This window comes from Pongo pygmaeus, chromosome 20 (assembly GCF_028885625.2).
Source record: "Pongo pygmaeus isolate AG05252 chromosome 20, NHGRI_mPonPyg2-v2.0_pri, whole genome shotgun sequence".
NCBI lineage: Eukaryota > Metazoa > Chordata > Mammalia > Primates > Hominidae > Pongo > Pongo pygmaeus.
Genome location: NC_072393.2, coordinates 53,099,504 through 53,121,605, shown reverse-complemented (window position 1 = coordinate 53,121,605; position 22,102 = coordinate 53,099,504). Strand labels below are relative to the sequence as shown.

Here is a 22,102-nt window from a genome sequence, read left to right as displayed (position 1 = left end):
CCAGGATCCTCTTGTTAGGGCAAGCCTGGCTGGGGGAGAGTCCTGCCTCTCCCCTCAGCTGTGGGAGTCCTGGTCTGGGGCCCATGACCTTGGGCTCTGCAGCCCTCCACCTCTCCTCTGGGGTGTGGCCACCGCCCTCCTCGGCAGCTTCCCTCACGGGCGCCTTTTCCCTCTTCTAGGTTCCCTGGACCCGGTGGACCCCCAGGGCCAATGGGCCCTGGGCCAAACATGGGACCCCCAGGGCCAATGGGCGGTCCAATGCATCCTGACATGCACCCCGACATGCACCCGGACATGCACCCCGACATGCACCCGGACATGCACCCTGACATGCCGATGGGCCCTGGCATGAATCCTGGCCCACCCATGGGCCCTGGCGGCCCTCCAATGATGCCCTACGGCCCTGGAGACTCCCCACATTCTGGAATGATGCCCCCTATCCCGCCAGCCCAGAACTTCTATGAAAACTTCTACCAGCAGCAGGAGGGCATGGAGATGGAGCCCGGACTCCTGGGGGATGCAGGTATGCGGGGCTCCAGGCGTGGCTGCCTGGGGCTGCAGGCTTTACCCAGTGGAGCAGAGTCGGGGAGATGTGATTTTTCTTCCTTCGTCCAAGTCTCTTTGAAAGCGTGACTCCATCTCCGTCCCATTTAATGGTTGAATGTGTTCAGTGACATAGGATGTATTATTCTGTTGAAGAAGAAAGGAGTATTCTGTGTATTATCAATATAGGTTATTTCTTTTTAATTTTGCAAGCTGTGCCTGGAATCGGAAGCGTGGGAAGTTAGAGAGACGAGTGTGCAAAGGTGTGAGGCTGAGAGGCTGGTGGGCCCATCAGGACTCGGTTAGTGGCCTGGCCAAAACCATCTCTTTCCGGGCAGTTCTTGGCTTGGAGCAGCCAGTGTCCACCCCAGGACTCTGCGGGTTCTGTGCCCATTACCGGCTGTTTTCCTGCCTTTTTTTCCTTTTGCATTGGTAACAAATGTCCAGTGAGCAGAGGGGTTTAGATGACGCTGCTGCAGCCATAGGAGATGTGGTGTGCAGCCCTCTGGAGGAGGAGGGCTAGGCACGAGAGGCCACCACTGTCCTTGCTCAGTTGCATCTTGGTGGAAAGAAGCAGGTGGCAAGCATGTAGATAGAGGAGTTGGCTCCTTTCAGCATTGGCCATTGTTAGAAGAAAAGGTAGGGTACCGTGGCGGTGGGCCAGAAGGCTCAGTGCCTTGGTGGGGATAGTCACAAAAGTCTCTTTGAGAAGTGAAGCAGCACTCACGACGTGAGGAATGATGGGACCTCCGAGGGCAGCGGGTGGGGGCGCTGTGTTGAACTGGAGGAGCTGCTGTGGCAGCTGCTGGGGGCTGTCCCTGGGCAGAGGCAGCAGGGCAAGGCAGGGCTTGCCCTGGAGCGCAAGGCAGGGCTTCGAGGTTTGGACGCGGCGCCGTGGGGCAGTGGGAACCCCGTGTGTGTTTTGCAAGGTGGGCAGGAGCGGCATTGAGGATGGAGCGCTGGACGTGGGGCGCATAGTCACTCTAGGGTGCCTGCCCCTCCGACGGCCACGTGGAAATTTTGAGAGGGTGGTTTAAGGGGGCATCAGGGAGAGGCCCAGGCTAGAGATGAAAATGTGAATGTGGGCTTTGGCTTTAGGTGGTGCATGGACCTGGGAGAGCAGGCACTTGGGTGAGAGTGGGTGCTTTAGAAAGACGAGAAAAACAGGCTGCCGCAGTGAGGTACTGGGGTTCTCAGCTCCTCCCCCTTTAACAAATGCGTCTGAAAGGTGCATGGGAAAAACTCTGCTGGTGGGGCACTAGAAGTCCGTCACGTTGGTAGCAGTAGGTGTCTCTAGAGTAATCCCATTTCATAAAATCCTCCCTCTAACATGTGTGGTCAGTGGTTTCTGGTGTGTGCACAGACTGTGTGAAGGGGGACCCTCGGCTGTCTGGTTCACGGAGTGGGTCCCAGCTCTGCACTGGGATGTGTCATAGAGCAGGCTGGCCCATCAGGTTCACTTGACGAAGTTGAAATTAATGTAAGATAAGTTACAAGTGCACTTTTCTAGACACCACGTTTTAAATGCTCAGCTGCCCCAGGAGGATTTAGGTGGCCACATGTTGCCCTGCAGATCTAGAACATTTCCATCACTGCAGAGTGTTCTGTGGGGCAGCACTGACTCCAGACACACACCCCCCCCCCCGCCCCCCGTCTCGGTGACTCGTTGTCTCCCATGCTCACGTGTCACACATGCAACACGCAGGAGGTGTCGCTGAGCCTGCCCTCCCCTCTACGCCTGCTGCATCCCCATGTCAGCCTGTGCCGCTGCCCACAGCTCTTGGCTCAGGCACTGGGGGAGTGTGTAGGGTGAGGTGGCTGGTGCCAGTGCCCACGCTGCAGGAGGTGGAGGCCCCGTGCTTCCTGAGACACCCCCTAATGCTGTGGAGCGGGAAGGGAGGCACTCTGGAGCTGCTGTTGACCTGTGGCCAGAGCAGCACTTCGGCCCATTTCATTCTCTTCTCCTGGCTTTTAGTGTTGAACATGGTCGAGTTCACTATGAGATGCACGGTGTTTCCTTACTGATTGTTAGAAAGAAACCGTGCAACTCCTGTCCATCCTAAATAATTAAACAAGTACAGCAAAGAGTACAGGATCCATCCCTGGCCTTTCCAGAATCTGCGTTCCAGAGGGACTGTTTCTGTGTGTCTTTTCAAAGCTTTCTCCTTGCGTCTTACAAACGTACATCCAATGTTCCATCCTGTTCCACCTCATAAGCGTTTGCCTGCATCACTCAACCCTCTCTGTGAACCTCATTCTTCATGTAGGCGGGGCTACCCATGGGCAGCTCCGTTCCCCTGAGACCTGGGGAGGGCAGGCAGGGGCAGGATGTACGTCCTTCTCCATCACCATCGGTGTGGGTTTGCAGTGAGGGGCAGGGGGGGCTGGAGTTGGCGCCTGGAGGCCCTTCCCGACGTGAACCCTCGGTTCTTCCCTGCCACAGAGGACTACGGGCACTACGAAGAGCTGCCAGGGGAGCCTGGGGAGCACCTCTTCCCTGAGCACCCTCTGGAGCCCGACAGCTTCTCTGAGGGAGGGCCCCCAGGCCGGCCGAAGCCAGGCGCCGGTGTCCCTGACTTCCTGCCCTCAGCCCAGAGGGCCCTGTACCTGAGGATCCAGCAGAAGCAGCAGGAGGAGGAGGAGAGAGCGAGGAGGCTGGCTGAGAGCAGCAAGCAGGACCGGGAGAATGAGGAAGGCACGTGTCCGCCCCAGGGGCTGGGGCACAGGCCCCGGGCCGCTGTGCAGGGGAGCGGCGGTGGTGGGGTGTTCCAGGTTGGGTTTCCTGTCGGGAAGGAGCCCATGGCTAGGGAGGACCCCTGTCCAGGGCCATGAAGCCGGGCTGGGGCTGCTGCATGTCCCTGAGAAAACTGGCAGTCAGGGGTGGCTTTTTGTGTTGGGTTCAGGAGAGACCCTGATCCCATGGAGTAGGGTGGAGGGCTGGTTCCTGGAGGAGACGGTGGCCAACAGGATCGACCGCCTGTGCCCTGCCAGAGGAGGCTTTAGGGAGACTCTCACAGCCCCCGTTTTCCTACCATGTTCTCAAGGAGCCAACAGACAAGAGATAGTCATTGAAATTAACCAGTAATAATCATAGTCACGAGCCACCAAGTCTCAGTTGCTGCGTGGTTGACTTAGTGGTGTCCACCTTGGGGTAAAATGACAAGTGGTATCTAGATCCTGAAGCCAGAGGCCACAGGTGGCCCTGACTGTAGCCCAGGAGCCAGTGGGACAGCAGGAGGAGGGGCCGCCCCCCTGATGGCCCAGGTTGTACTGTCCTAGGTTTTGCTTGAGCCCATGTCTGAGTCTGCCCAGCCGTCCCTGCCTCTTTATCAGCTGGTGACTGTGGTTGGTCCACACCAGCCCCTCCCTGGGACATGGGGACATCACGAGCTGGTTTGGGGTCAAGTGTCTGTGAGCCCCAGGCCCAGCCAGAACTGAGTCAATGGTGTCTGCTACCAGGACGTCCAGAAAGTGGTGCCCACAGCCGGACTTGCCACAGTGGGGGCTGAACCAGCCCGGAGGTGGTCGGGAGGAGATAGCAGAGCTCTGGGTTAGGAGTCCCAGCCCAGTCCTGGCCCTGACTCCAATGTAACGGCACCGTGCCTCTGTTTTCACATCTGTCAAATGGGCATGATAGTATTACTACCTCCTGGGGTGGTTGTGAGTTATTTAAATAAAACAAACTACTTAGTGCAGTGCCGCCACTGAGGAGCGCTGGGGAGCATGGCATAAACCGTAGCGCCTTAGCTCCCTGGGTCTCCTCAGCCACCTGCTGTGGGGAGGGAGCCTTAGAGAGGAGGACCTGAGGTTCTGAGAGGCACAAGCAAAGGAGCTGCTCACGGTGGGCTGCTGTGGGATCCAAGACAGCGGGCGGTGGATGCGCCCACTCACCCTTCCCTGCTCCTCTGTTCTTTCCCAGGTGATACCGGAAACTGGTACTCAAGTGATGAGGATGAGGGTGGAAGCAGTGTCACCTCCATTCTGAAGACCCTGAGGCAACAGACGTCTAGCCGACCCCCGGCTTCAGTTGGAGAGCTGAGCAGCAGTGGGCTGGGGGACCCCCGCCTCCAGAAGGGACACCCCACAGGAAGCCGGCTGGCTGACCCTCGCCTCAGCCGGGACCCCAGACTCACCCGCCATGCGGAAGCTTCTGGCGGGTCTGGCCCAGGTGATTCGGGACCCTCCGATCCTCGGCTGGCTCGTGCCCTGCCCACCTCCAAGCCCGAAGGCAGCCTTCATTCCAGCCCTGTGGGCCCCAGCAGTTCCAAGGGGTCTGGGCCGCCCCCAACGGAGGAGGAGGAAGGGGAGCGGGCCCTGCGGGAGAAGGCCGTGAACATTCCCCTGGACCCACTCCCCGGGCACCCCCTGCGGGACCCACGGTCACAGCTGCAGCAGTTCAGCCACATCAAGAAGGACGTGACCCTGAGCAAGCCCAGCTTCGCCCGCACCGTGCTCTGGAATCCGGAGGACCTGATCCCCCTACCCGTCCCCAAGCAGGACGCAGTGCCCCCTGTGCCCGCGGCCCTGCAATCCATGCCCACCCTGGACCCCCGGCTGCACCGTGCTGCCACGGCAGGGCCCCCCAACGCCCGGCAGCGCCCGGGCACCTCCACGGACTCCAGCACACAGGGTGCCAACCTCCCCGACTTTGAACTTCTCTCTCGCATCCTCAAGACAGTCAATGCCACCGGCTCCTCGGCCACCCCCGGTTCCAGCGACAAACCCAGTGACCCCCGGGTGCGGAAGGCCCCCACCGACCCTCGGCTGCAGAAACCCACAGACTCTACGGCCTCCTCCCGGGCTGCGAAGCCCGGCCCTGCCGAGGTGCCCTCTCCCACCGCCAGCCCGAGTGGGGATGCCTCCCCACCAGCCACTGCTCCCTACGACCCCCGAGTGCTGGCAGCCGGTGGACTGGGCCAGGGTGGAGGGGGCGGGCAGAGCAGCGTGCTGAGTGGTATCAGCCTCTACGACCCGAGGACTCCCAACGCTGGGGGCAAAGCCACAGAGCCGGCTGCTGACACAGGTGCCCAGCCCAAGGGTGCTGAGGGCAATGGCAAGAGCTCGGCCTCCAAGGCTAAGGAGCCCCCGTTCGTCCGCAAGTCTGCCCTGGAACAGCCAGAGACAGGGAAGGCCGGTGCTGATGGGGGCGCCCCCACGGACAGATACAACAGCTACAACCGGCCCCGGCCCAAGGCCGCTGCAGTCCCCGCTGCCACCACCGCCACCCCGGCCCCCGAGGGTGCCCCACCCCAGCCTGGGGTGCACAACCTGCCCGTGCCCACCCTCTTCGGGACGGTGAAGCAGGCACCCAAGACGGGCTCAGGAAGCCCATTTGCTGGGAACAGTCCGGCCCGCGAGGGTGAGCAGGATGCGGCATCCCTGAAGGATGTTTTTAAAGGCTTCGACCCCACAGCCTCCCCCTTTTGCCAGTAGTGTCCAGCCAGAGCCGCAGCTCCAGCCGCCCTTCCTAGGGTGGCATTCAGGGCAGCACCCAGGGTGGGGAACTTGGGGGGAAGGGGAGGCAGGCTGGGTGTTCCTTTTTTCTTTTCTCCTTTTTCTTTTGCTTTCCGTCTTTTTTTTTTTTTTTCAAAGTAGTACTTTCTTTGAGATTTATAAATTGTATATAACCATCTTAAGTTCTGGTCAGTGTGGCGGGCTCAGGGGCTCCTGCTGAGCAAACCGACTCATGCCCGCAAACCTGTGAACCGTTGCCAGTGCCTGGCCTCAGACCCCGTGGGCTCTGCCTGGCCGGGCCTTGCTGGAGGCCCAGTGGGTTTTCTGGGCAAAGCATGGCCCCTTTTCCCCAGGACAAAGGGAACAGTTGGTGTCTGGGAAGGTATTGAACGCTCCTCACCCTGTGCCCGAAGAGACCCGGAACCAAGACCATGGCAGGGCCTGTGTGGAAGCAGGTCCAGGCGTTTCTAGAACCCTAGGGTGCACCATCACTGTCTTTTCAGTGCAGGGCGTGGCAACCCACTCAGGAGACAGTGACAGTGAAAAGGTATTAAGGAAAAAGCTCTCAGCGGCACTATGGGGGCTCCCTGGCGCATGCCTGCTCCTGTCCCTGGATTACCACACGTGCCCTCCCTGCCACCCTCCATCCTCCATCTAGAGCAAGCGGACGCCCCCCAGCCTGCAGCAGAAGCCTCCAGAGTGAGAACTGGACCCAAAGGTAGTGGGGGCCGGTGTGGGGCGGAGTCCTGAAGAGCCACCTTCAGGAGGCAGCCCCTAGGAGCACGCACGTTCTGTCAGTATTACCCAACCTGTCCTATCAGGGCCACACCCTCCTTGCCCAGGGTCTGTCCTGGTCCTCAAGCCACGCACCCGCTATGCCTGCACTGCAGCCCAGCCCCGGACAGCTCCAGGATCCGTGCAGTGGCTGTGCCGCCAGGCCCCAACAGCGGGGACCCTGGGGTGGCTCCTGGCCAAGTGTTCTCCGTTTTCCTTGCACCTCCTCACACTGTGTGACCTGCAGGGCATGAGGTATTGATGTGTTCGGGTTTCCTCTCCCAAGCCAGCAGATGCAGGTGTTCCAAGGTGTGTTGCTCTGTGGGATTTGTGGACCCTTCAGAAACGGGCTGAGTGGGAACCCTGCAGCCAGGGGAGGGGGAGCCTCTGCTCCCCCCACGCTGCCACCCTGGCTAAGGGCCAGCCTCATCTGCAGAGCCCTGGAGGAGGCCCACCTATGGACACAGCCCGGGAGATGGGCACAAGGGGTGCTGGGGGAGGCCTGCTATCCTGCCTCTGGGCCACTTGAGGGGCCTCAGGAAGTGTGTGCTTGTGGCTGCATCTGCCCGTCTCCCTGGCCGGCCGTGTGGCTGCAGGCCAATCTCTTCATTGCTGACCATGAAGAGATTTAGTTACCTGCGAAGGGATTCCCCTTCCCTCCTCAGGGTGGGGTGAACAAGGCTTCTATCCCACCCCACCCCAAAAAGAGAAAAATGAAAAACTCAATAGTTTGGAGCCAGGAGGAAGGGTGTGTCCTACAGGGCTGCACAGCCCTGAGGGGTCAGTGCTGGGATCTGGTTGGTTGGTCTTTTGTCTTTTTTTTTTTTTTTTTTTAAACAATCATTAATGAGATTTAATGAGACTTGTCTTCAGCCACCAGTGTTGGCCTTGAAGCAGAGGGCACAGCCCTTGGTGTTTGTAAAATAAGTATGAATACACAGTGTGGCAGTGTTTTGGTTTTTGTTGTTGTTTTTCCTCTCCTTTTGAGAATTTTCTTTTGTAAAAGAAAATTAAATATTTTTTAAACCGAAATCTGTGGATGAAATAGAAGCTGGAGCCCTCCTCTTGGAATATTCAGCCTAAGAACCTCATAGGACTATGAATTCACCCGAAATTCTCATTTGCCATCAGGCCGAGCTTTTAAAGAAAAATTGTTCTCTAACCAGGATTGTAACAAAAGTGTAAATACTGTTTCAGAGTTGAGAGTTGGTGGTGCAAATATGTATATAATGAACTGTATTTTTACAATGATCGCCGCATGACTATTTCACACCCTTTTTATACTCCATATCTGTCTTCCAGAAACGTCACCTGCCTTTCTCCTGTGGTCTCTTAATCCAGTAATTGTATTACTGCCATTAAAGGATGCAGTTATTTTAAAAAGCTCGTGGGTCTGGTCTCTCCAGGCTGCCCCAGACCATCCCTTGCCCTGGGAATTAATGAGGAGGGTGGAAGGTGGCTGGGGGGTGAAACATGGACCTATTCTCTCAGCAGTTGGCCTCAAGGTAACATGAGGACACTGAGGGACAATTTGTGCTTCCAAACAGTGTCAGCTGTCCTCAGTGGACAGCAGTAGATCACCTACTAGCAACATCTCAAGGTCCCTGAGCTGTGCGGGCCACTCTCAGCATTTGGGATCCAGGGGTGACCTGCGCAGTCCAGGGTGATCTGCCCCTGCAGTGCTCATAGAAAGACCATTAACACAAACAGGACAGCTGGGCTGGCTTCTAGGGACGGGAAGAGCTTTAGCGGGCACCCTACCCATGTGATAGCCAGGGGTATCCTCTGAGGAGGGGTCTGTTCTGATGTTGGAACTTATTTTGAAATGCATCAACAAATATGAAGGATGGGTGGATAGATGGCTGAATGCATGATCAATACAGTTTGGGCGCAGTGGCTCACGCCTCTCATCCCAGCACTTTGGTAGGCTGAGGCAGGAGGATCGCTTGAACCCAGTAGTTCAGGCTGCAGTGAGCTACATCACCTTCCTGCACTCCAGCAGGACAGGCAACAGAGTGAGACCCCTGTCTCAAAAAAATGAAATAAAAAAGGCTGAGACCCAAACCCAGCAAACGAGATACAGGGTTTTCTTGGAGTTTACATACAGGGGAGAGAGTCCCTCAGCAGCAGGATGAGCAGAAGAACTGCAACAGCTTTAAAAAGGCATGCAGTTGGCCGGGCACGGTGGCTCATGCCTGTAATTCCAGCACTCTGGAACGCTGAGGTGGGCAAATCACGAGGTCAGGAGTTCGAGAGACCATCCTGGCCAACATGGTGAAACCCCCATCTCTACTAAAAATACAAAAATTAGCCGGGTGCGGTGGCGGGCGCCTGTAATCCCAGCTACTTGGGAGGCTGAGGCAGGAGAATCACTGGAACCCAGGAGGCAGAGATGGTGCCACTGCACTCCAGTCTGGGTGACAGAGCAAGACACCATCTTGAAAAAAAAAAACAAAAGCTGCAAGAGTGGACCATGTCCCTCAGGAAGTGCATGGAGCCTGAGGAACATCTCCATTGGAGGAAGGTATAGAGGCTGAGGGAGGGCAGAGATGCCCACCAGCACCAGGATGTGGTCGAGCTTTCCACAGCCCAAGGTTACCTGGACACTGGGACCAACAACTGGTGCCAGGTGCTCTTTGAGTACCTGCCCTGATCCACTGCCCAGATTCTACAGGTGTTAACTGTTTCCTGTATTTTCTTGTTTTTTGTTTTTCTTTTCTTTTTTTTTGTGGCAGGGTCTCAGTCTGTCCGCCAGGCTGGAGTGCAGTGGTGCTATCCTGGCTCACTGCAACCTCTGCCTCCCCAGTTCAAGCGATGCTCCTGCCTCAGGCTCCCGAGTCACTGGCACTACAGGTGTCTGCCACCACACCCAGCTAATTGTATTTTTAGCAGAGATGGAGTTTCGCCATGTTGGCCAGGCTGGTCTCAAACTCCCAACCTCAGGTGATCCATCCGCCTCAGCCTCCCAAAGTGCTGGGATTACAGGTGTGAGCCACTGCGCCCGGCTGGCTGATTGCATTTTCTAAATTCCATTTTGGCATTCCATTGGTATTAGAGCCCCAGGGCTGCCTACATATCTCCACAGACTGGGTGGCTTAACATGACAGAAATTTGTTCTAGAGGCCAGAAGTGCACCATCAAGGTGTCCACAGGGCCAGGCTCCCTCTGAGGCTCTAGGGAGAATCCTTTCTTACCACTCCTGGCTTCTGGTGGCCATGGGGAATCCTGGGCTTGTGGTGACATCGCTTCAATCTCTGCCTCCATCTTTTCCCAGGGCTTTCTCCTCTATGTCTGTGTCTTCTGTCTCTTAGACTCAGTTGGGCGCAGTGGCTCACGCCTGTATTCCCAGCACTTTTGGAGGCCGAGGCGGGCGGATCACGAGGTCAGGAGATCGAGACCATCCTGGCTAACACGGTGAAACCCCATCTCTACTAAAAATACAAAAAAAAAAATTAGCCGGGTGTGGTGGCAGGCGCCTGTAGTCCCAGCTACTCGGGAGAATGGCAGGACTCCTGAGGCAGGATAATGGCATGAACCCGGGAGGCAGAGCTTGCAGTGAGCCAAGATCACGCCCCTACACTCCAATCCGGGCGACAGAGCGAGACTCCATCTCAAAAAAAAAAAAAAAAAAAAAAGAAAGACTCTTGTCACTGGATTTAGAACCCAAACATGTAATCAACAGTAATCTCATCTTGAGATCTTTCATTAAATATCCTGTTTCCCAGCCAAGTGTGGTGGCTCACCCCTGTAATCTCAGCAATTTGGGATGCAAAGGCAGGAGGATTGCTTGATGCCAGGAGTTCAGGGCCAGCCTGGGCAACATAGGAAGACCCCATCTCTACAAAATACATGAAAAACTAGCTGGGTGTGGTGGGTGCACCTGTAGTCCCAGCTACTTGGGAGGCTGAGGCAGGAGGATCCCTTGAGCCTGGGAGGTCAAGGCTGCTGTGAGTTGTGATCACACCACCACACTCTGGCCTGGACAACAGTGAGAGCTTATATATATATATATATATATATATTTTTTTTTTTTTTTTTTTTAAAGACTCTGTTACCAAATACAGTTCATTAGTTCATTTACAGGTTCCAGGGCTTAGGATGTAGAAATATGTTTTGGGGGACAACAATTAACCCTGTTACTCTGCTCTTTTTTTTTTTTTTGAGATGGAATCTCACTCTGTAGCCCAGGCTGGAATGCAGTGGCAGGATCTCAGCTCACTGCAACCTCTAAGGCGGGCAGATCACCTAAGGTCAGGAGTTCAAGACCAGCCTGGCCAACATGGTGAAACCCTGTCTCTACTAAAAATGCAAAAATTAGCCAGGCATGGTGGCAGGTGCCTGTAATCTCAGCTACTTGGGAGGCGGAGGGAGGAGAATTGCTTGAACCCAGGAGGTGGAGGGACAGTGAGCTGAGATCACACCACTGCACTCCAGCCTGAGCAACAGAGTAAGACTCTGTCTCAAAGAAATAAATAAATAAAATTATTACATCTGAACCATCATTCCATCTACTTTCTTTTCTTTCCTTTTATTGTTTTTTCTTCACCCTCCCTTCCCCATCCTTCTTCCTTTTACTTTCCTCTGTAGACTTCTCACGTCCTCACAACTATATCCATTGTTGGGTTTCATAACTGTATTCTCTGTTGCTACTGTAACAAATGACCAAAAATGTAGTGGCTTAAAACAACACAAATGTATTCTACTTGTTTATTATTTATTTATTTATTTATTTATTTTTGAGACAGAGTCTTGCTCTGTCGCCCAGGCTGGAGTGCAGTGGCATGATCTCAGCTCACTGCAACCTCCATCTCCTGAGTTCAAGCAATTCCCCTACCTCAGCCTCCCTAGTAACTGGGATTATAGGCACCCGCCACCACGCCCAGCTAATTTTTGCATTTTTAGTAGAGACGGGGTTTCACCACCTTGGCCAGGCTGATCTCTAACTCCTGACCTTGGGTGATCCGCCCACCTCGGCCTCCCAAAGTGCTGGGATTACAGGTGTGAGCCACCGCACCCAGCCACAAATGTATTCTCTTACAGTTCTGAAGATCAGAAGTCTAAAACCAAGATGTAGCCAGGTGTGGTGGCTCACATCTGGAATCCCAGCACTTTGGGAGGCCGAGGTGGGAGGAGCTCTTGAGCCCAGGAGTTCGAGACCAGTCTGGGCAACATGGCAAGATCCCGTCTCTACCAAAAAATCCAAAAATAGGGCTGAGCGTAGTGGCTCACACCTGTAATCCCAGCACTTTAGGAGGCTGAGGCAGGCGGATCACAAGGTCAAGAGATTGAGACCATCCTGGCCAATGTGGTGAAACCCCGTCTCTACTAAAAATGCAAAAATTAGCTGGGCGTGGTGGCGTGTGCCTGTACTCCCAGCTACTCAGGAGGCTGAGGCAGGAGAATCACTTGAACCTGGGAGGCGGAGATTGCAGTGAGCCGAGATCGTGCCACTGCACTCCAGCCTGGCAACAAAGTGAGACTCCGTCAGAAAAACAACAACAACAAAAATTAGCCGGGTATGGTGGTTCACTCCTGTAGTCCCAGCTACTCCAGAGACTGAGAGGGGAGGGTCACTGGATCTGGGGAGGGCTAGGTTGCAGGGAGCCATACTCGTGCCACTGCACTCCAGCTTGGGTGACAGAGTAAGACCCTGTCACAAAAATACAAATTAAAAAAATAAAACCGGCAGGGTGCAGTGGCTCACACCTCTAATCTCAACAACTTTGGGGGCCGAGGTGGGTGTATGGCTTGGACCCAGGAGTTTAAGACCAGCCTGAGCAATACGGTGAGACCCCCATCTCTACAGAAAATAAAAAAATTAGCCAGGTGTGGTGGTGCATGCCTGTGGTCCCAGTTACTGGGGAGGCTGAGCCCTGAAAGCCGAGGTTGCAGTGAGCTGAGATGAAGCCACTGCACTCCAGCCTGGGTGACAGAGTGAGACCCTGTCTCAAAAAATTAATTAAAAATAAAAAATAGGCCAGGCGCAGTGGCTCACACCTGTAATCCCAACACTTTGGGAGGCCGAGGTGGGCGGATCACGAGGTCAGGAGATCACGACCATCCTGGCTAACACGGTGAAACCCCATCTCTACTAAAAAAAACCAAAAAAATTAGCCGGACATGGTGGCGGGCGCCTGTAGTCCCAGCTACTTGGGAGGCTGAGGCAGGAGAATGGCATGAACCCAGGAGGTGGAGTTTGCAGTGAGCGGAGATCGAGCCACTGCACTCCAGCCTGGGCGACTGAGCAAGACTCTGTCTCAAAAAAAAAAAAAAAATAATAAATAAAAAATAAAATAAATACATAAATAAAATGAAAAAGTCAGCTGGGTTGTGTTCCTGCTCAGGGGACTCAGAGGAGAATTCATTTCTTTGTCTTTTTTCAGCTTCTGGAGTCGGCCTGCATTGTTGGTTCAGTGTAATGAAGACTTTAACCTTCCCCAAAGAGAGGTAAGACCTTTGTCCTCAGTGCCTTTGAGGTCACCTCCTCTAAATCTCTGGAATGTTGTTCCTGATAAGATTATCTTGGTTTACCTATCAGCCTTGGGCCAACTAGCTAGTAACAATGTGACTCAGGGTGGGGCCCTGGGGTCACAGGATATCAGCTGACCTCTGGAAGGGCTGGTGACTGAGGTCACCTTAGTCTCATGGAGGACGACTGGGTTTACGCGTCTCAGGGGTAATGAAGGTTCTGGACAATGAGGCTTCCGAGAGCTTCCCTGGTCGACAAAGCTCCACGTGTACCGTCACACACTGTTCCTGGGTAAAGTGAGCGCTGTCCACATTCCATGGGGACAAGAGGACTGGAAGCCCCAGGATGGGACCCCGCCCCCAGGCTCTGCCGAATGCCCGTCTTCCCTGGGCTGATTTTCACCTGTATTCTTGCACTGTAATACACCATAACCAGAAGCATGACAGCTTTCAATGAATTCTTTTTTTTTTTTTTTTTTTTTTGAGATGGAGTCTCTCTCTGTTGCCCAGGCTGGAGTGCAGTGGTGTGATCTTGGCTCACTGCAACCTCCGCCTCCTGGATTCAAGCAGTTCTCCTGCCTCAGCCTCCCAAGTAGCTGGGACTACAGGCGCGTGCCACCATGCCAGGCTAATTTTTTTATTTTTAGTAGAGATGGGTTTTCACCGTGTTAGCCAGGATGGTCTCTATTTCCTGACCTCGTGATCTGCCCGCCTCAGCCTCCCAAAGTGCTCGGTTTGCAGGCGTGAGCCACCGCGCCTGGCCTTTTTGTTTGTTTGTTTTTTGAGACAAGAATCTCTCTGCTTCCTAGGCTGGAGTGCAGTGGTGTGATCTTAGCTCACTGCAACTTCTGCTTCCCAAGATGAAGCGATTCTTGTGCCTCAGCCTCCCGAGTAGCTGGGACTACAGGCATGTGCCACCACACCTGGCTAATTTTTGTGTTTTTAGTAGAGACGGGGTTTCACCATGTTGGCCATGGCAGGTCTTGAACTCCTGGCCTCAAGTGATCTGCCCACCTCAGCCTCCCAAAGTGCCGGGATTACAGGCATGAGCCACTGCACTCCGCCCAGTTCCGTGAATTCTGCTAGCAAATTAGCAAACCTCTAGAGTAGCTCAGATTACAGGTGTGTGCCACCATGCTCCGTTGGAGGAGGTTGCAGTGAGCCGAGATCGTGCCATTGCACTCCAGCCTGGGCAACAAGAGTGAAACTCCGTCTCAAAAAAAAAAAGAAAGAAAGAAAAGAAAACAACATATCCAAACTTAAATACTGAGAAACTTCATAAAGTTTGTTAGATTACGGAGAATGTCCTAGTCTCAGAAATCTGCGAGCATCTCAAAACCAAACAAAAAAAGCCATTCATTTTCTATGTTAAGGGGGCTTTGCAATCTGGGAAGGTTGGGCAGATGACAGGGACTAAGCCAACTGCATCATTCAACAGGAAACAGGGCTATGTGAGGTGAGGCAGTTCTCAGGATAAGCTAACCAGGAGGCACCTTCCACATTTCATTGCTTGCTCAGACTTGAGGGTGATCTAGAAGTTCAGGGGCCCATAGAAGGAGATAAACCTGACTCAAGTTTGCTCTAGGCAAAGCAGCAGTCAGATGGGGGCAGCTAGGCTAGGCAAGGTGGCTCATGCCTATAATCTCAGCACTTTGGGAGGCTGAGGCAGGAGGATCGCTTGAGTCCAGGAGTTTGAGACTATCCCAGGCAACGCAGGGAGACCCCGTCTCTACAGAAAATGAAAAATAAAAAACAAGAAAAGGGCAACTGTGAACCCTGGATCAGAAAAAAATGTTAAAGCCAGGTGTGGTGGCTCATGCCTATAATCCCAGCACTTTGGGAGGCCTAGGCTGGTGGATCACTTGAGGTCAGGAGTTCAAGACCAGCCATGGCCAACATAGTGAAACCCCATCTCTACTGAAAATACAAAAAATTAGCTGGGTGTGATGGCGGGCGCCTGTAGTCCTAGCTACTAGGGAAGCTGAGGCAGGAGAATCGCTTGAACCCGGGAGGCAGAGGTTATAGCAAGCTGAGATCTCACCATTGCACTCCAGCCTGGTCAACAACAATGAAACTCCATCTCAAAAAAAGAAAAAAAAATTAGCCTGGCATGGTGGCACATGCCTAAAATCCCAGCTACTCAGTAGGCTGAGGCAGGAGAATTGCTTGGACCCGGGAGGCAGAAGTTGCAGTGAGGTGAGATGGTGCCACTGCACGCCAGTCTGGGCAACAGAGCGAGACTCTGTCTCAAAACAAACAGAAAACAAAATGAGGTTTCATTTTGTTGCCCAGGCTGGTCTTGAATTCCTGGCCTCAAGCCATCCTCCCACCTCAGCCCCCCAAAGCACTCGGATTACAGGCATAAGCCCCTGCGCTCAGCCTCAGAGGATCCTCTAAATGTGCATCTGGTGATGTTGCTCCCCAGCTTAAACCCACCAATGAGAGGAAGATGTTCCAGAGCCCTCCACTGCCCCTTTGGACCTTGGCTACAAAGCCTGCTGGGCCAGGCCCCTCTTAAAATCAGCTCCTTTATCTTCCACTAAGTAAGGCTTGTATTGTTTTTTTTCTTTTTTTTTTTTTGAGACGGAGTCTCACACTGTTGCCCAGGCTTGAGTGCACTGGCACGATCTCGGCTCACTGCAAGCTCTGCCTCCCGGGTTCATGCCATTCTCCTGCCTCAGCCTCCCGAGTAGCTGGGACTACAGGCGCCCGCCACCACGCCCAGCTAATTTTTTGTATTTTTAGTAGAGACGGGGTTTCACCGCGTTAGCCAGGATGGTCTCGATCTCCTGACCTGGTGATCCGCCTGCCTCGGCCTCCCAAAGTGCTGGGATTACAGGCGTGAGCCACTGCTCCCGGCCGTTTTTTTTTTTTTTTTCTTTTTTTGAGACAGAGTCTCGCTCTGTCGCCCAGGCTGGAGTGCAGTGGTGCGGTCTCGGCTCACTGCAAGCTCTTCCTCCCGGGTTCATGCCGTTCTCCTGCCTCAGCCTCCTGAGTAGCTGGGACTACAGGCGCCCACATCCACGCCCGGCTAATTTTTTTTGTATTTTTTAGTAGAGATGGGGTTTCACCACGTTAGCCAGGATGGTCTTGATCTCCTGACCTGATGATCCGCCTGCCTCAGACTCCCAGAGTGCTGGGATTACAAGCGTGAGCCACTGCGCCTGGCTGGTTTTTTTTTTTTTTTTTCTTTTTTAAGATGGAGTCTCGGCCAGGCGTGGTGGCTCAAGCCTGTTAAGAACTAATGATAATCCACCACCCTTTGCTGAATCTCTTTTTGGACTCAGCCCGCCTGCACCCAGGTGAAATAAACAGCCATGTTGCTCACACAAAGCCTGTTTGGTGGTCTCTTCACACGGACGTGCATGAAATTTGGTGCCGTGACTGGATCGGGGGACCTCCCTTGGGAGATCAATCCCCCGTCCTCCTGCTCTTTGTTCCGTGAGAAAGATCCACCTACGACCTCAGGTCCTCAGACCGACCAGCCCAAGAAACATCTCACCAATTTCAAATCCGGTAAGCGGCCTCTTTTTACTCTCTTCTCCAACCTCCCTCACTATCCCTCAACCTCTTTCTCCTTTCAATCTTGGCGCCACACTTCAATCTCTCCCTTCTCTTAATTTCAATTCCTTTCATTTTCTGGTAGAGACAAAGGAGACACGTTTTATCCGTGGACCCAAAACTCCGGGGCCAGTCACGGACTGGGAAGGCAGCCTTCCCTTGGTGTTTAATCATTGCAGGGACACCTCTCTGATTATTCACCCACGTTTCAGAGGTGTCAGACCACGCAGGGACACCTGCCTTGGTCCTTCACCCTTAGCGGCAAGTCCCGCTTTTCTGGGGGAGGGGCAAGTACCCCAACCCCTTCTCTCCGTGTCTCTACTCCTTCTCTGCTTTTCTGGAGGAAGGGGCAAGTACCCCTCAACCCCTTCTCCTTCACCCTTAGCAGCAAGTCCCACTTTTCAAGGGGGCAAGAACCCCCAATCCCTTATTTCCGCACCCCAACCTCTTATCTCTGTGCCCCAATCCCTTATTTCCGTGCCCCGACCCCCCTTTCTGCTTTTCTGGAGGGTAAGAACCCCCGAACCCCTTCCCTCCGTGTCTCTACGCTCTCTTTTCTCTGGGTTTGCCTCCTTCACTATGGGCAACCTTCCACCCTCCATTCCTCCTTCTTCTCCCTTAGCCTGTGTTCTCAAGAACTTAAAACCTCTTCAACTCACACCTGACCTAAAACCTAAATGCCTTATTTTCTTCTGCAATGCCGCTCGACCCCAATACAAACTCGACAGTAGTTCCAAATAGCCAGAAAATGGCACTTTGAATTTTTCCATCCTGCAAGATCTAAATAATTCTTGTCGTAAAATAGGCAAATGGTCTGAGGTGCCTGATGTCCAGGCATTCTTTTACACATCAGTCCCTTCCTAGTCTCTGTGCCCAATGCAACTTCTGTCATGCTGCCGGCAGTCCCCCTTTGTAGAAGGGCACATGTCATATTGGACCAGAGCCCACCCTGTGACCTCATCTGAAAAGACCCTTTTTCCAAATAAGGTCACATGCAGAGGCGCTGGGAAGAGGAATTTAGCAGAATCCTCTGGCAGGACACAATTCAACCCGTCCTACCTCTAATCCACTGGAGGGATAAAGCGCCAGCCCGACTCTGTCCCTTCTCTGCTCAAAGCTCTTCCAGGACAATGAAATATCATTCAGCAATGAAAAGGAATGACAGGCTGGGTGTGGTGACTCACGCCTTTAAATCCTAGCTCTTTGGGAGGCTGAGGCTTGAGCCCAGGAGATCGAGACCAGCCTGGACAACATAGTGAGACCCCATCTCTACAAAAGATACAAAAAACAGCTGGGCGTGGTGGTATATGCCTGTAGTCCTAGCTATTCGAGAGGCTGAGCTGGGAGGATCGCTTGAGCCTGGGTGATCCAGGTTGCAGTGAGCCGAGATCACACCACTGCACTCAGCCTGGGCAACAGAGCGAGACCCTGTCTCTAAAAAAGAAACAAAACAAAAAACACACACAAAAAAATGGAATGACAGACACTACAGCTGTGCTGCAGCTGGAAGACATGCTACTGAAAGAAGCCAGTCACAAAGGGCAGCATAGCGTGATTCCACTTACGTGAAATGTCCAGAATAGGCAAACTCATGGAGACAGAAAGGGGATTGGTGGTTGCCAAGGACTGGGGGCCGGCGATCACTGTTAGGGGGTTCAGAGTTTATTTTGGGGATGTTGAAAATATTCTAGAATTGATTGTGGTGACAGGTGCACAACCCTATAAATACACTAAAAGCCATTGAACTGTACGCTTTAAATGGATGAATTTTATGTATGAATCAGGTCTCAATGAAGCTGTTAAAAAGAAATCTACGGCTCTCCAGCGCCCCCTGGAGGGAGGCAGGATCATTGCCTTCACCCAAGGTTCCACCAGGCCGGCCTCCCTCCGGCCACTCCCTCTATCCTGTCAGGGCCTGTGCACCTCCACCTTCCCCATCTCCTGAGCTTCTCCCCTCCACCCACTTCACGCCTCATCATCCTTCAGGTCTTAGCTCCGACCTTTCTCTTCCCGGAAGCCGAGCAGTCCCTGACGCCCAGCATGTCCCCTCTGATGGGACCTTTGTTCTGCAGAGGGAGGGGAGGGGAGGGGCTGGTGTTAGGGGTGGGTTCCTGGAATTCTTTTTAAAAATGTATTATCTTTAGAGATAGGGTCTCATTCTATTGCCCAGGCTGGAGTGCAGTGGCACAATCACAGCTCACTGCAGCCTCGACCTCCTGGGCTCAAGTGATCCTCCTGCCTCAGCCTCCCGAGTAGCTGGGACCACAGGCCTGCACCATCACATCTGGCTAATTGTTTAAATTTTTTGTAGAGACAGGTCTCACTATGTTGCCCAGGCTAGTCTCGAACTCCTGGCCTTAAGAGATTCTCCCACCTGGGCCTCCCAGTGTGTTGGGATTACTGGCATGAGCCACCACCTGGCCAAGTCATAGCACTCTGGCGGCCTCTCTGACTCTGCTGTGCAAGCAGTAACCACACCCACCTTGCCTTTGGTCATTAAGTTTGGTCACTTGGTCCCTGCCACCCTGAGATCCAGTTACCCCCACTGGAGTCAGGCTTTCTGATTCTTGCTCTGTCACCCAGGCTGGAGTGCAGTGGCACAATCTCAGCTCACTGCAACCTCCACCTCCCAGGTTCAAGCAATTCTCCTGCCTCAGCCTCCTGAGTAGCCAGGGATTACAGGTGCCCGCCACAACACCCAGCTAATTGTTTTGTATTTTTAGTAGAGATGGGGTTTCATCTTGTTGGCCAGGCTGGTCTCGAACCCCTGACCTCAGTGATCCGCCTGCCTTGGCCTCCCAAAGTGCAGAGATTACAGGCGAGAGCCACCGTGCCCACCCTAATTTTTGTATTTGTAAAGAGCCAGGATTTCACCATGTTGGCCCGGCTGGTCTTGAACTCCTGACTTCAGGTGATCCACCCGCTTCAGCCTCCCAAACTCCCACTGTAAGTTCTGACCTAGGAGGAGCACGATCGCGACACAACGATGCCGTGGACACAGACACGGTTGATAAAGACCAGCTTGTCACACAATCCCAACCCTAGTTCAGTCTTGTCAGGCCTCTGAGCCCAAGCCATCGCATCCCCTGTGACTTACATGTATACGCCCAGATGGCCTGAAGTAACTGAAGAATCACAAAACAAGTGAATATGCCCTGCCCTGCCTTAACTGATGACATTCCACCACAAAAGAAGTGAAAATAGCCTGTTCCTGCCTTAACTGATGACATTGTCTTGTGAAATTCCTTGTCCTGGCTCATCCTGGCTCAAAAGCTCCCCCACTGAGCACCTTGTGACCCCCACTCCTGTCCGCCAGAGAACAACCCCCCTTTTTCCTTTACCTACCCAAATCCTATAAAATGGCCCCACCCTTATCTCCCTTCACTGACTCTCTTTTCGGACTCAGCCCCCCTGCACCCAGGTGAAATAAACAGCTTTATTGCTCACACAAAGCCTGTTTGGTCGTCTCTTCACACGGACGTGCATGAAATTTGGTGCCATGACTCAGATTAGGGGACCTCGCTTGGGAGATCAATCCCCTGTCCTCCTGCTCTTTGCTCCATGAGAAAAGATCCACCTACCACCTCAGGTCCTCAGACCGACCAGCCCAAGAAACATCTCACCAATTTCAGATCTGGTAAGTGGCCTCTTTTTACTCTCTTCTCCAACCTCCCTCACTATCCCTCAATCTCTTTCTCCTTTCAATCTTGGCGCCACACTTCAATCTCTCCCTTCTCTTAATTTCAGTTCCTTTCATTTTCTGGTAGAGACAAAGGAGACACGTTTTATCCGTGGACCCAAAACTCCGGCGCCGGTCACAGACTGGGAAGGCAGCCTTCCCTTGGTGTTTAATCATTGCAGGGACACCTCTCTGATTATTCACCCACGTTTCAGAGGTGTCAGACCACGCAGGGACGCCTGCCTTGGTCTTTCACCCTTAGTGGCAAGTCCCGCTTTTCTGGGGGAGGGGCAAGTACCCCAACCCCTTCTCTCTGTGTCTCTACCCCTTCTCCGCCTTTTCTAGGGGGCAAGAACCCCCAATCCCTTATTTCTGCACCCTGACCCCTTTCCCACTTTTTCTGGAGGGTAAGAACCCCCGAACCCCTTCCCTCCATGTCTCTACACTCTCTTTTCTCTGGGCTTGCCTCCTTCACTATGGGCAACCTCCACCCTCCATTCCTCCTTCTTCTCCCTTAGCCTGTGTTCTCAAGAACTTAAAACCTCTTCAACTCACACCTGACCTAAAACCTAAACACCTTATTTTCTTCTGCAACACCGCTTGGCCCCAATACAAACTTGGCAATGGCTCTAAATGGCCAGAAAACAGCACTTTTGATTTCTCCATCCTACAAGACCTAAATAATTTTTGTTGAAAAGTGGGCAAATGGTCTGAGGTGCCTGATGTCCAGGCATTCTTTTACACATCAGTCCCTTCCTAGTCTCTGTTCCCAATGCAACTCAACCCAAATCCTCCTTCTTTCCCTCCCACTTGTCCCCTCGGTCCCAACCCCAAGCGTTGCTGAGTCTTTCTAATCTTCCTTTTCTACAGACCCATCTGACCTCTCCCCTCCTCGCCAGGCCAAGCTAGGTCCCAATTCTTCCTCAGCCTCTGCTCCTCCACCCTATAATCCTTTTATTACCTCCCCTTCTCACACCCGGTCTGGCTTACAGTTTCGTTCGGTGACTAGCCCTTCCCCACCTGGCCAGCAATGTATTCTTAAAAAGGTGGCTGGAGCTAAAGGCATAGTCAAGGTTAATGCTCCTTTTTCTTTATCCCAATCAGATAGCGTTTAGGCTCTTTTTCATCAAATATAAAAATCCAGCCCAGTTCATGGCTGGTTTGGCAGCAACCCTGAGATGCTTTACAGCCCTAGACCCTAAAAGGTCAAAAGGCCATCTTATTCTCAATATACATTTTATTACCCAATCTGCTCCCGACATTAAATAAAACTCCAAAAATTGGAATCTGGCCCTCAAACCCCACAACAGGACTTAATTAACCTCACCTTCAAGGCGTACAATAATAAAAAAAAGTTGTAATTCCTTGCCTCCACTGTGAGACAAACCCCAGCCACATCTCCAGCACGCAAGAACTTCCAAACGCCTGAACCGCAGCAGCCAGGCGTTCCTCCAGAACCTCTTCCCCCAGGAGCTTGCTACAAGTGCCAGAAATCTGACCACCAGGCCAAGGAATGCCTGCAGCCCAGGATTCTTCCTAAGCCGTGTCCCATCTGTGCGGGACCCCACTGGAAATCGGACTGTTCAACTCACCCGGCAGCCACTCCCAGAGCCCCTGGAACTC

At 53.3% G+C, this 22,102-nt stretch overlaps 1 protein-coding gene across 8 annotated transcripts in view; it reads left to right on the top strand.

The window, feature by feature from the left end:
• ZC3H4 (zinc finger CCCH-type containing 4) overlaps positions 1-8,154 on the top strand; it is a 49,337-nt gene extending 41,183 nt beyond the window's left edge. For 6 of the 8 annotated variants that reach the window (XM_054461912.2, XM_054461911.2, XM_063657228.1 and 3 more), the window contains 3 exons: positions 180-523; positions 2,987-3,238; positions 4,463-8,154. In XM_054461912.2, coding sequence (XP_054317887.2) covers positions 180-523; positions 2,987-3,238; positions 4,463-5,976 — 2,110 coding nt within the window. In that variant the 3' untranslated portion in view covers positions 5,977-8,154. The remainder of the gene's footprint in view (positions 1-179; positions 524-2,986; positions 3,239-4,462) is intronic. The other 2 variants (XM_063657229.1, XM_063657230.1) reach the window with 1 other exon arrangement.
• Positions 8,155-22,102: the final 13,948 nt, after the last annotated feature.